The following is a 12,874-nucleotide window of genomic DNA, read 5'->3' as shown; positions in this document are numbered from 1 at the left end:
GTTCGTTCATCACAGACTGCCGGCGGCTCACCATGGCCTTCATCGTGGCCCGCCGCTTGCTCATCCGGGAGGCGCGACCTCCAGACGGTGCTGTCGGGCGGGAATGGGTGTCATTGGCGCTCATTGGCTGCGGCATCGCGCACTGCATCCTGATTGGTGGTGGTCTGCCACACCGAACTCTTATTGACTGCGGTCAGAATAGCTGGGCTCTGATTGGTAACAGACTATTGGCTGCAGTCTGATGCGCTAGTTCTGGCTAGCTGTCGCTTGACCCAGTTCTCTGACAAAAAGACGAATGGAAAAAGCCGGACGAGTGTAGTGGAAATAGACAAAAGCTATCGGCGCCAAAAGCCCAATCGGAAAAATTCTGAGATTAAAGAATTAACATAGACAAAATTCGACTCGGATAAAATTCGAATCGGAAAGAACTCGAAGGGCAACTGGTCGTACGGGGCAAAGTCAAGTGGGAAAAAACGCGACGAAAAAATCAAAGGGAGTAACAATATTGGAAATTACTTCGAAGGACAAAATGTCGACAGAAATTAAAAATGACTCGGACAAGTCGAAACGGGTAAAAATCTACAAGAATAAAAGTTAGATTGGAAAACGACTTGACGGGCCAGACTCGGCATGGATAAACGTCAGTTCGGTAGAGTCTTATTGATTTGCCTCGGCATGAGAGGAAATGCCGCTGACTACACTCAACGCCGTCCGTGAACTTGATGGTTTTCGCTACGCTGCATCCCTGGGTTCTTCAACTTGGGTCTGTCCACGCCCACTCCTTCAGCCCGCGCAGAGTGCATCTGTCTCGGCATCATCCATTTAAGTTGGCCATCGTAACCTGCCTACCCGCATCGTCCATATTGTTGGCCGTCTCGTCGTAGTGCTGAATGAAGTTGTCGTCCAGCGAGAACGTGAGCTTTTTGGACTTGGTGCGCTCGTGGACCAGTCGGCTGACGGTCTGGCGCCGCTGCGGCCGGTTTGACTCTTCCGAGTCCTTGCGGTTCTTCATTCGTTGCATGTCGCGCACCATCTGCAGTCCGTTCTCCCGCAGCAGGTCTTCACCCGACCGTGATTTCTGTGGTGGGCAACAGATGGCAGTCACGTCCAGCCGATCTGTTCGGCCAGAGGAGGTCGTGCCGTCCCGCGGAGTCGGCAAGTTAAGTTCAGCGTCCAATGCGATTTGAAAAAGGTTTAATAATACCGGAATTTTTGAACGGCAATACACGGTGCAAAGTGTTAATATGTCGGTAATAAACCTCCCGAAGGCTGCCTCGTGACAATCAGAGAACGTCAAAACCATAAGTCAGTCCGATGTCATGGCACTCCCATGTAACCGCGCACGGTACTGGCGATGTGCACAAGTAGTGACTTGCTGACGGGCAATCAGCTCACCTTTCCGCCGCACAAGGACAATGTGACTAGCGACAGGATCTGCGATATGGTCCCAAAACGGTGGAACATCATAGCGGTGAATTGGATGACCAGGATCAGCGCGAAGAACATGACGAAGACGAAGCCGATGGGCTCCAGCTGAAGATAGGTCTGGCTGATCTGTATCTAGAAAAGGATAACATTATCGTTATAACAACGCTGTTCCATCGTTACGCTTGAGTAATGATGTAATAATGTAAAATAACGCATAACAATGTAAAAGCGCCAGGCAACTCTTGCGTGCCATCGAGCCTGTCGCAAACATGCTGCAACGGAACGATAACCAAGCATTGCGGCACCTTAACAGCTCTACGAACGGCTCTCCGAACCGCGCCCTAACAGCTCGCCGAACGGCTCTTCGAACAGCGCCCCAAAACTCTTCGAACAGCGGCCCAACAGTTATCCGAACAGCGGCCCAACAGTTCTTCGGACAGCGCCCCCTGAAGACTGCGTTTATAGATCACGAGCGATGACTACGTTGTCAAGCCAGTATCATTCGCATTTGGTGGCGAGGCGGCCGATACCGCACCTTCTGTCTTAGAACACTTATGCTCGAGGGCTTACTTACTGCTGCTAAAATACTGTTATAATTTGTTCTATCCCGTCATGCTTTATGCTGATGTAGTTCTATCGGGTACATTTATGTCATATCATCCAGGGTCAAGCTGGGTCAAGTGCGGAAAATGCTGGCAAGGTCTTTGTGAGATAGATGCTTTACTTTTGTGTGAGCTGCTTTATCATGCCTTTGGTCGCAACCAGAAATTCGATGCAATTCTACAAGACTTATGACACCTGTTTCGTTGTCTGCCGCATATGTAGTTGTGCGCTTTGACATTTCCTATGTTACGCCCGATGATAGACTGCGACCAGTGCGTTGTTCGGTGTGCCAGAGGCGAAAGCACCACCATTAACCTCACTGTTCCAAAACGCTTCGTTCTGAGCACAGACAGGGTGGCTAAATGTATCCAATTTACTCGCCCTCCTTGTCTGACCCAACAAGCATCACTTGAACTACATCATTAGGCCGCTTGATGCAGTTTCCCGCGCGGCACCTGATGCATCTCTGCGCTCGAGTTCAGTGTGTCACGTTTTGGTGATAACACGGGGCCCTGTGTGAGCCCTCGTCTGGTGAGATGATAACAAGGCCCGTCCGGTGATGATCACCATACAGCTGGGTGCCAAGGCTGGGTGCGGGCCTCGGTGTAACGATGGCTAGGGTTTGGGCAGTCTTTCGTTTACATTGGGGGGTCGAGTCTCCCCGGTGTTTCTGCCAGGATGCCACATGCTCACGGACTGCCTTCCATAACATGCAGCAGTTGCAGGAAGCACATCGTGGTCTTATCAGCAGCCAACACCAGCTCGTTTCGCCGCATCCTCGCAAAGCGTGCAAGGCGCGGTGTACAATGACGGTGCACGGCCGGCGCGAGGTCACCTTTCTTCCCACAGTATCTGTGCTGAACGAGATGGTGTTCTTCGCGCCCAAAGGCCAGTTCAGGTGCAGCTCATCCTGGTGCGTCTCCAGAATGAAGATGGCTACCACGAACAGCACGTTCACCATCATGAAGAAGAAGCAGACGGTGGTTCTCAGCTGGTCCAGTTCTGCCGCGATGCGTGCCTGAAACAGTCGCCCAGCCTCATTGCCTCAGGTAAATGGACGGGTGACGACTGCTCAGCCATGGGAAGACTACCAAGTAGGGCACCTTCATGCGGTCGAACTCGGCACACGACCGTGTCATAACGGGCGTAATCCTGCCTAGTGACCGAGCCTCCATCTCCCTGTGCCAACAAGTTCGCCAGAAGGCTCACTTTCTATGCGCTTCTGCTAGTCAAAAATTTTCATGTTACGAAGTGCTCACTTGAGGCCAGCAGCATATTTTTTCTTACCTTTTCTTCCTTGTTTTCAATCAGCGGGTACAGATAGGTTTTGATCAGCTGCTCCCAGAATTCGATTTCGTTTTGCGATAGCAAATCCATGCTGCCCTTGCCTGCGAACAGTTTGTCTTCTACCCACAGCGGGTTCTTCAGCAGGTCCCTTTTCTTCATATGCACCTGGCCTAAAAGCGTGAGGAAGTGGTCAGCACAAGGGCGTTACGTAAGCACATCCTACACTACTTTCACGGCTCTGATAGTGACGCAAATATTAGTGCCACATTGTGTTTTGCGTCTCGACGACATTAAGAGATAAGCCCTTTGACATCCAAACAGCGGACAAGACGTGACATCTACACTGCAATGCACGGTGCTGGAAGTCATCAACTCATCTCTCCGGTTATGCGCACCAGATATATTCACAAACACCGGGGCAACTTTTCATCAAAAAGGGCTCGGAGCCCTCGCAACCTATCTAACGACACTGCCCTAGCCACGCCGGCCCATCGCGTGAGCGAGGAGGCCGTGGCCGGCCGTACTGACTTCGCTCGCTCGAGTTGATCAAGCCGGCGCTGGGCTCGTCCCTCCGCTCACCCGAGTCGACCAGCCCGGCGCTGGGCTCGTCCCTCCGCTCACCCAAGTCGACCAGCCCGGCGCTGGGCTCGTCCCTCCGTTCACCCAAGTCGACCAGCCCGGCGCTGGGCTCGTCCCTCCGCTCACCCGAGTCGACCAGCCCGGCGCTGGGCTCGTCCCTCCGCTCACCCGAGTCGACCAGCCCGGCGCTGGGCTCGTCCCTCCTCTCACCCGAGTCGACCAGCCCGGCGCTGGGCTCGTCCCTCCGCTCACCCAAGTCGACCAGCCCGGCGCTGGGCTCGTCCCTCCGCTCACCCGAGTCGACCAGCCCGGCGCTGGGCTCGTCCCTCCGCCCACCCGAGTCGACCAGCCCGGCGCTGGGCTCGTCCCTCCTCTCACCCGAGTCGACCAGCCCGGCGCTGGGCTCGTCCCTCCGCTCACCCAAGTCGACCAGCCCGGCGCTGGGCTCGTCCCTCCGCTCACCCGAGTCGACCAGCCCGGCGCTGGGCTCGTCCCTCCACTCACCAGAGTCGGCCAGCCCGGCGCTGGGCTCGTCCCTCCTCTCCTCCGGGTCGTCCGGCCCCCTGACGGGGCTCATCCTCCCCCCACGTGCCGAGCTGCGGCTGGTGCTGCGGAGGCGCTGCAGACCGGTCCTGTCACACCAGCGTTCGCACCCGTCACGCAGGGCATCACGTAGCACATTCAACGTCACGTCACGGGTCGGCGCTTGGCGTGAGCGCTGCGCCGTGCGTGACGACATGCATGACGACATGCGTTACCGCGTGCTTGACGATACACGTGATGGTGTTCGTGACGACGGTGGGGCGCTGAGTGACCATATGGTCGACATGCCCCTAAACCACAGACAACAACAAGAATGGGACAACATATGTAACAACATACAGCCTCACTCCGGCCGGGCAACCCACCCCTCCAGCGAGTCCATCCGCTTGTTGATGCTGTCAATGGAGTCGGCGATGCGCTTCAGCTGCTCACGCTCGTTGATCTCCTTGGGGTGCGTGCAGCACATGCAGCGGAACACGTTTCCCAGTGAGAAGTCCACCGAGCCGTCGTCGTCCTTGGCGGTGGTGTTGAACTGGTAGAGGAAGCCCAGGATGCCACCCGGCTGCTTCTTGGCCGCTTCCAGCGCCTTCTTCTCTGCTTCCAGGTCCTGCAAGGCGGCCGTGACATTGCCAGCGCGTCACATTCTGGGTTAGTGCTTGCAGGTTGTACCCAGAAGCCTCACACATGTTATGGATAGGTGGTGTCAAGAGCCACATACATGTCATGGCGTGTGCTCCAAGGATGGAATACAAAAATAAGTGATAACGCGCGCTGTATGTGTGTGTGAGCACAAACACTGTGAATACCCCACAGCCAATCACTTATTGGTATCTGTTTTATCACAGGTCACTTAATGCGAGCAGCGGGATTTGCTCAGGAATAACGCAAACCCTATAACATGTTCATTCGCCTCACAGATTAAAACGCGATGTTACTAAAGAGCGCAGAGTTGTAGAGCGCAGACGCAGAGAGCAGAGTTGTCTAGAGTTGGACGCGACGCCTGGCCACGTGCGTTTTAAGTGTCCTGATGTAAAGGAAATGCCCGGGCCAGCCGATTCATGTGATGTGCTGGACATTTTTGTACGTTCGGAACAAGTTCTTGGCATCGGAGCATTTGATTTGGAAATTTCGTTTACGCAGATGGTGATTTAGCAGCGACAATAACGCTCATGATGACATAAAGCTTAAAACGCTACCATTTGGAGGCTATGCTGCGAGATGTGAATCCTCCTCGCTCTAATGCATCTTTTATGGCGTCGTGATTGTATTCTACCTCATCAGGGCTCAATGCGAGTGAGGGGAAATCTTCATCTGACTCCAACATCCACACACCCTTCCGATATCGTGGGGGATTGCATCAATTAGCGACGATGTGTGTAACCCTAGCAAACATCATTTAAAACTGCCCTCCATTCACACATAAAAATGCATAGAAATGCGCGTCTTCCCGTAACTTAGTTTAGTTACGATCAGGGCATTATTCTTGGAAGCCACGCAAGGCCTTAGTGATTCTGTGCCGCCCCCTATTGCCCGCGGCTACTGACCGCGTCACTCTTCCTGGTCTTGACTGCCACCTCGCGGGTGCCCCACGTGACGTTGTTCATGTTGGTGAACGAGTAGACAATCAGCAGGAAGTACATGCTGGGCACGGTGATGTAGTAGACGACCAGGGCGGGCAGACAGTAGAACTCCAGTGGATGCATGGCCGCTGCAGCATCAGTGACGTCATCATCAGTGACGTTATGTCAGCCGAGCCTTCGAGGCAGGCGCCAGGTCAGAGATGAAGCACGCAGCGCTGCGTCGCTCGATGAGGCGGTTTTCGACGCGACTCCTCTTCGGTTTGCGAAGAAGTTTTGCCGATGCCAGCGAGCAGTGGCTGAGCATGCGTATGAAAGTTGTGGACAGCGTGCAAATGGCCAGACAATGCGAACGCACAACAATGATGACGGAAGTACGGAAGTGTTAAGCTTACAGGGCATTTGAGTTCCGAATGTGTAGTGTCCGTAAGGAGCAGCTATACAAGCTACAAACCAGTAAGGACGAAGCTGCCCATGGTGGCAATGAAGAATATCGCCGTGGGTGACTCCATGCCTTCTTCGGCGAACTGCAGCGCCAGCCCTACGATGACGATGACCATGACAATCGTGTACACGGCTGTCAGGAGCTGGGCTATCAGCAGCTGAAAACATGACAATCATGACAATCGTGTACACGGCTGTCAGGAGCTGGGCTATCAGCAACTGAAAACATGACAATCATGACAATCGTGTACACGGCTGTCAGGAGCTGGGCTATCAGCAACTGAAAACATGACAATCATGACAATCGTGTACACGGCTGTCAGGAGCTGGGCTATCAGCAACTGAAAACAAACGCTCTCGTCACCTGCCCTTGCCATCATGGACGACTGACGGAGCTGTAATCAGCAAGATGGCATTCGTTCCGAAGACACACAGTGTGCAATCCGATAGCAGGCAATGTGTAACTATAAACGGTGTATTATACCCATGCCGTGGTGAGTCTGGCCTGTCGTACAACACAGGATCCGGTGCAGTAGAGAGTGAAGTGACGTCATGCTTGTAGAGAACTGCGAGCACTTGGGAAGCAAGGAAAATTTTTTAGCGAATTACGTAAGATCAAAGTAAATAATGTCACGCTTCCGAAGCTCCCTTGCAACAGCATAATTACTGCGCATTTCTACTGACTGGTAATTTATCCTTGCAAAAATCGCAGGATTTCTAGTCACCTGTATCTTTGAGTTCACCGTCACACAGGCGGCCATGAAGATGACGACAGGGATGGCGTTGTAGAGCAGCGAGTACCAGTTGCTGATGCCGAACGCGGCGTTGAACGACCCGATCAGCATCAGGAAGATCGTGCCGGGGCCCAGTACGGTGCCGACCATGAGCATCACCTGGCGCCGATCAGTGATCAGCCATCACAGTGATTAGAAGGGGGTTTCCAACACATAGATTGTTTTTCTACACTCAGAGTGGGGTGGCTCATGGGGATCATTTTAAGCCCACCGCGGGATGAACCCACAACTGAGAGAGGCAACGCTGAGTTGTGCTGCTACTTGATGTGGGAGATCCAGTGAATAGAATCATTTATTCTACCATCTTTATGGCGAGTGCGTGATCCGTTTTCGTTATGCACGTTCATAACACCAATGAACCGTTATCAAAGGCAGGTTTAAAAGGCAATTTGGCGCTCCTTAACGTACGTTTGACAGTCCCTGCACACTGCCACCAAAGGTGCTTGCTGCGGAGCTGAATACCGTCTCCACGGATGAACCGCTGTTAAGAAGCGTCAACACACAGCAAATATCGCACACCTGATACAGGACGTAGAGTGTCGAGATGTTGTCGTTGACCCTGACAGTCCTCTTGTGGCTTTTCAGCAGGTCCAGGATGTTGGCCATGGTGGAGGGCACCCAGCGGCGGCGTTGGTTGTAGAACTCGTTGAAGCCCTCTGGGGCGTGGGTGTACGCATCAGATGCAGCACAGTACTCCACCCGATAGCCTCTCTGCAGCAGCAGCGTGCACAGCCACCGGTCTTCGCCCTGATCGTACTGCACGTAGTGGCGCGCCTCGGAGGCCGGCGTTGTGTACGTCTTCATCACGTTGTCGTCCATCAGGCCCTTGGCGCGGAAGAGCGAGAAGCAGCCGGGACTGCAGAGCACGCAGCCGATCATGTGCTCGGTAGCCTTCTGCAGCCAGTGGCCGATGGCGTACTCGAACAGCTGGTACCACACCATCGGGCCCGAGCCCACCGGGTGGATGCGTCCACACGCGGCGCCTAGATTCTGGTTCTTCTTCATCAAGTCGACCAGCAGCTTGACAGCATCCGGCATGAAGTCGATGTCGCCGTCCAGAGCAAGCAGGTAGGTGTTCTCGGCGATCACCTCCTTCCTCTCCACCGCGATGTCCTGCTCCATCAGCTTGAAGCCCAGCAGGTAGTACATGTACATCACCTGGCTCCAGCGCTTGCGGTGCCGGATCAGCGACTTGTCCTTGAGGTGGACGACGATCTCGGTCTTGCCCGGCAGCGTCCAGACCAGGCGTCCGCCGTACGGCGTCGGCGTCTTGGTCGGCGCCGGCAGCGTCATCTCCACGCCGTGCACGTTCGAGCACGCCACGTCGATGCACTCGATCAGCTGGCGCACGTATCGATTGATCTCGTTCTGTTCCTCGGTCTCGTCGTCCGAGATCTGGAAGGCGTCGTCAAAGAAGATGTGCGTCTTGTAGTGGTAGTAGTCGCTGTCGACAATCCGCAGGTACTTTTGCATGCAGCGCCGCGCCGACTGGTCGTAGTCCATGTGGGCCACCGACTGCAGCATGAGTAGCATCTCGTTCCTCTCCTCGTGCCACATGGTGGCGCAGGCCAGGATCCGCGTGATGGAGTCGCTATGGTGTGCGCTCGAGTTGGAGCCCGAGGCCTCCGAGTGAGTTGAGATGTAGTCCACACCGTTCTTCGGGCCGCCATCCAGGTCCGCATCAATATCAAAGTCCTGTTGCGGAGAGGATCCAGAGTTATCGCCACGAGGATTAGGCACCGCAATCGGTCATTCGCAATTGAAGAGCAGCTAGAGTGTGAGATTGTGATCTCCTTTATATACTACGTAGTTTCTTTCACGTTCTATGCGCATAATTTCATGGAGAGACGCATCAAAAACCGACCTGAAAATCATGAAATCGCATTCTCAAACACGCGTAGCATCTTTGTACAGCTTATCACGAATAGAACTTGTTCGCGACAGTCAGCCATCACTTGCTCCTGTGGGCAGGGGCGTAGCAAAAACTTTCTTCGTGGAGGGGCCTGAAGACTGGTGAGTACGCATCATGACAACTTTTCACCTTACGTCAGGAGTTCTCTATGGTAAGAAACGGAAAACCGGGCCTAAGGAGGGGCTTACCCTACCAGGCCCCTCCCTTGGCTGCACCCCTGCCCTTGAGCTCGCGAGCTTGTTCGAGAGCTTCACCACTCGAGCAACCCAGTCGACGATAACCCCACAAGGTCCTCCTCACCAGCTATCCAAGTCCACCAACCACCCCAAGATCCAATCGTGCAGGCCGGCCCCCAGCATCCCGGCCAGCACCCAGCACCCCGGCCAGCACCCAGCACCCGTCGCCGGCCGCACCCCGGCCAGCACCCAGCACCCGTCACCGGCCGCACCCCGGCCAGCACCCAGCACCCGTCACCGGCCGCACCCCGGCCAGCATCCATCACCCTTCACCGGCCGCACCCCGGCCAGCACCCAGCACCCGTCACTGGCCGCACCCCGGCGTTTCCCGGCACTCGCCTCAGCGGAGAGATCAGGGTCGTCGTCACGGCGTCGGTTCATGGCCAGCGACTGGTCGATCAGCAGCGAGTTGTACATGGGCGTGACGAACAGCACCTCGGTGGGCGCCAGGCGGAAGCAGTGCGGCGTCCACATGTGCATCGTGATCCACGCCTGGGAGAACAGCCACAGCACCCACAGCCAGACGCACTGGAACACAGGCGGAGAGGCGTCACAGCCGTACCGTCACGCGTCGGAGACGAGCCACTGAGACCCGCCGAGCGCCCTCCGGCGTACCAGGTGCGCCGCGCTCGGCTTCGGAAGCTCGTGTCGAAGCGTCCCAACCCACCTTCCTGACCCGTGCTGGCGTCCTAACATAGATGAGAACTTAAACGGTGTCGGCAGCTGTTGCTCAAGCCAGCGCCTGCTTAGCTTGCTTGCGATGCTGCTTGTCTCACGGGACTAACTTGACATAGACACTTCGAGTCAGATGTATCGGTACAGATTGGCCGTCCCGGCTCATTAAGCAGATACTGCTTTCTCAGCCTCACTTTTCACTTGATTATCCTTTTCTTCCAAGTTGTGTTTCGTGTGCATATGGTTGACCATCACTATGTGGTATCAATTTGCCCCCCCCCCCCCCACTCTCTCTAAAATTTTTGTCTACCCTGCCCAGCGTCCTGCACTCAGCGAACCATGAGTAATACCCTCCACCATGCCTCCGTACGCCCGACAGCCTCTGTTTCTCAACACTCTTTACCACAGCCACTGTCGGTGAGTCTTGTGGGGGTACGCGCCAACCTGTCAAACAAAGAAATCACGTCAGTGGACAGACCCCGCGCGCCGCCACTCACATCCTCCGCCAGGAAGGAGTCGATGTAGTCGGCCCTCGGGCACTCGAAGAAAAGGTAGGGCGGCAGCTTTCCATGGAAGCAGCAGGCGTCGTCGGCGCGCAGACCACAGAGCAGCAGCATCAGCGACAGGCTGCACGGCACCGCCAGGCTCACCGGCAGCGCGAAGCTGAACGTCTGGATCCAGATCTTGCAGGCGAATTTGCCTGCAGGCGTTACGAATGGCTAGGATTAGCGAGGCTCCGCGATGGTTGGCAGAGAATGAAATCAGTCAGCTGTTGTTTGGCTACGTACGACCTGTCACGTACCGAGAATCATGAGTGAAATGCGTGTTTTCATTGAATCATGTGTGCTAAGGTTCCATGCGCCGTTTTCTCCTCTATGCTTCACGACCAACAAAGATGTGTAAAAGAACGATGAAAGCATTTTATTCTGAATACCATCCCAGTGAACAGATATGGCTACGGAATGAGAATGGATGCCTGCTAAGGACGTGGACCTGTGTGCTCACCGTGTTCTCGTCAAACCTACGCATGAGACAGCCTTGATATACAATGAATGCAAACGGTCTATTGCTTACCAGTGATGTAAGCCAAATAGGCACCGAACAGCTGTACGAGCCACACGTAAGCCGGTGTTGCGACCGAGGAGATGATGGTCGTCGTTTGCATGAAGTTCGTCGAGAAATCCGTCGCATCCGAGTGGGAATTCTCCAAGGAACCTCCGGTCTGAAAATGACATTCTCAGAATGCACCACCCTTTTCCAGAGGCGGCAGACATGACGCGGCTCTCCTTTGGGTAATATAGTTCGTTGCGTTTCGCGATGAGATGCGGAACGAGACGTGGTAAAGGCGTCCAGCGTTGCATTGCCTGCGGCAATATAATTAAAGTGGTACAAAAAAGACGGGATAATTCGCTCGCCGGAGTATGCGATTGCTGTACAATGCATTCGTATGCGAGGAAAAGTTTACTTTGGTGACACAAATGCAGTTCGCGTACCTCGTTGATGACCAGCGTGTGGTTCGCGAAGCCGGACTTCATCTCCGTGAAGAGGTTCATGGGATCGTCCAATCGAGTCGACATCAGAAGAACCATCATGCCGAAGAAGAGTGCAATTTTCCAGAGAGACACAAATAGGTAGATAATGTAGCGGGTCTTTGACATGCGGTACTTGATGTTGCCAAGGAATGTCAGAAAACCTGTAGCAACAACAGACACATGCACGGTTGTAATGAAACAGAACCTGAGAAAAAGCAATGTCAGGTGTACAGAGAGAGCGACTGGCTGCTTTCGCACTGCTTTGGTTTACTGTTTTTGTTATCAGAATGAAAAACCCAAGCTCTTCAGTGCATTTGCGAGGAGCACTATTCACATACATAAGACGGTAGTAATTGCCTTGTCCCTTGGAGAAAAACCAGGAGAATGGAGATATACATGGGTTGATATTCCGGCAACATGCCTTTATCGAAGCAGTAGCAGAAGTCTATCGTTATTACGGCTATTACTACCGTCCTATGTATGAGAATGAAAAACTGTTGGGCTCCTCCAGCAGTGGCAAAAGCCGTTGAAAATTACAGAAAACAAAAAAGGTTCATGATCATCGCTGATCTTTACTGGCATTGATCGGCAACACACTAACGGAGACTCAACGCCTGGAACGGACTGAGCTTGGGATTGTATCTTCATGTGCATACATACCGACATGAAATGAACATAATTAACTATCCCTTATCCTAAAAGAAGACTTACCAACCCGGGCCTGTGCCTTCTGCGCCCCGTCTTCCTTTGACAAGTCCACTTCAAAAATGGTGTATTTTTCGGACTTTCTCGGTTTCGCAACTGGACGCTTCTTCACGACGTAGTTTTCCCACCACCCAAACGACGTGAGAATAAGCCCCGTCGGGATGGCCCAGGCGGCCGCAGGTGTTCCCATTCATGCCTTCCATGACCGGCCAAAGGACGCAGCCGCTTAGTTGAAGGATGATCGCCACGGCGTCCAGAAACAACTTAAGTGTTCTGTAGTCGTCAGAGTGGTCTTCGGCACGGCGGGAGACCATCCCTGCCGCGAACAAGATAACGCCCATCAGGCATCATCATAGCGCGTAACGCGCATCAGCTTTGATAGCGCGACTCTGCACCACCAGTGTTCCGATGGTGGTCGTTGTGCGTTAAGTTATCTGTTCGAAATGTTAAGGTTATCACAGATGCGCTGAGTGCTCCCCAACCATCGTAACGCAACGCCGCCAACCGACGCAATGCCGATCATAACACACCACACTGGACACGGACAGGAGTCAGCCAC

The 12,874-nt window shown here is 54.1% G+C and overlaps 1 protein-coding gene across 1 annotated transcript; it reads right to left on the bottom strand.

The window, feature by feature from the left end:
- Nucleotides 1-12,594, bottom strand: LOC119096763 (chitin synthase chs-2; the record flags this gene model as incomplete). Its single annotated transcript, XM_037219687.1, is given in 16 exon segments — nucleotides 1-90; nucleotides 850-1,078; nucleotides 1,396-1,560; nucleotides 2,867-3,049; nucleotides 3,319-3,488; nucleotides 4,402-4,529; nucleotides 4,806-5,047; nucleotides 5,985-6,148; nucleotides 6,472-6,619; nucleotides 7,187-7,354; nucleotides 7,775-8,950; nucleotides 9,743-9,931; nucleotides 10,576-10,778; nucleotides 11,153-11,300; nucleotides 11,572-11,771; nucleotides 12,322-12,594. Coding segments are annotated over 16 exon segments (3,787 nt in total), but the record flags the coding sequence as incomplete, so codon positions are not given.
- Nucleotides 12,595-12,874: the final 280 nt, after the last annotated feature.

This window comes from Pollicipes pollicipes, unplaced genomic scaffold (genome assembly GCF_011947565.3).
Source record: "Pollicipes pollicipes isolate AB1234 unplaced genomic scaffold, Ppol_2.1 Scaffold_4295;HRSCAF=5057_pilon_pilon_pilon, whole genome shotgun sequence".
Taxonomy (NCBI): domain Eukaryota; kingdom Metazoa; phylum Arthropoda; class Thecostraca; order Pollicipedomorpha; family Pollicipedidae; genus Pollicipes; species Pollicipes pollicipes.
The sequence above is the reverse complement of the archived record's forward strand: the minus strand, read 5'-3'. Positions and strand labels throughout refer to the sequence as shown.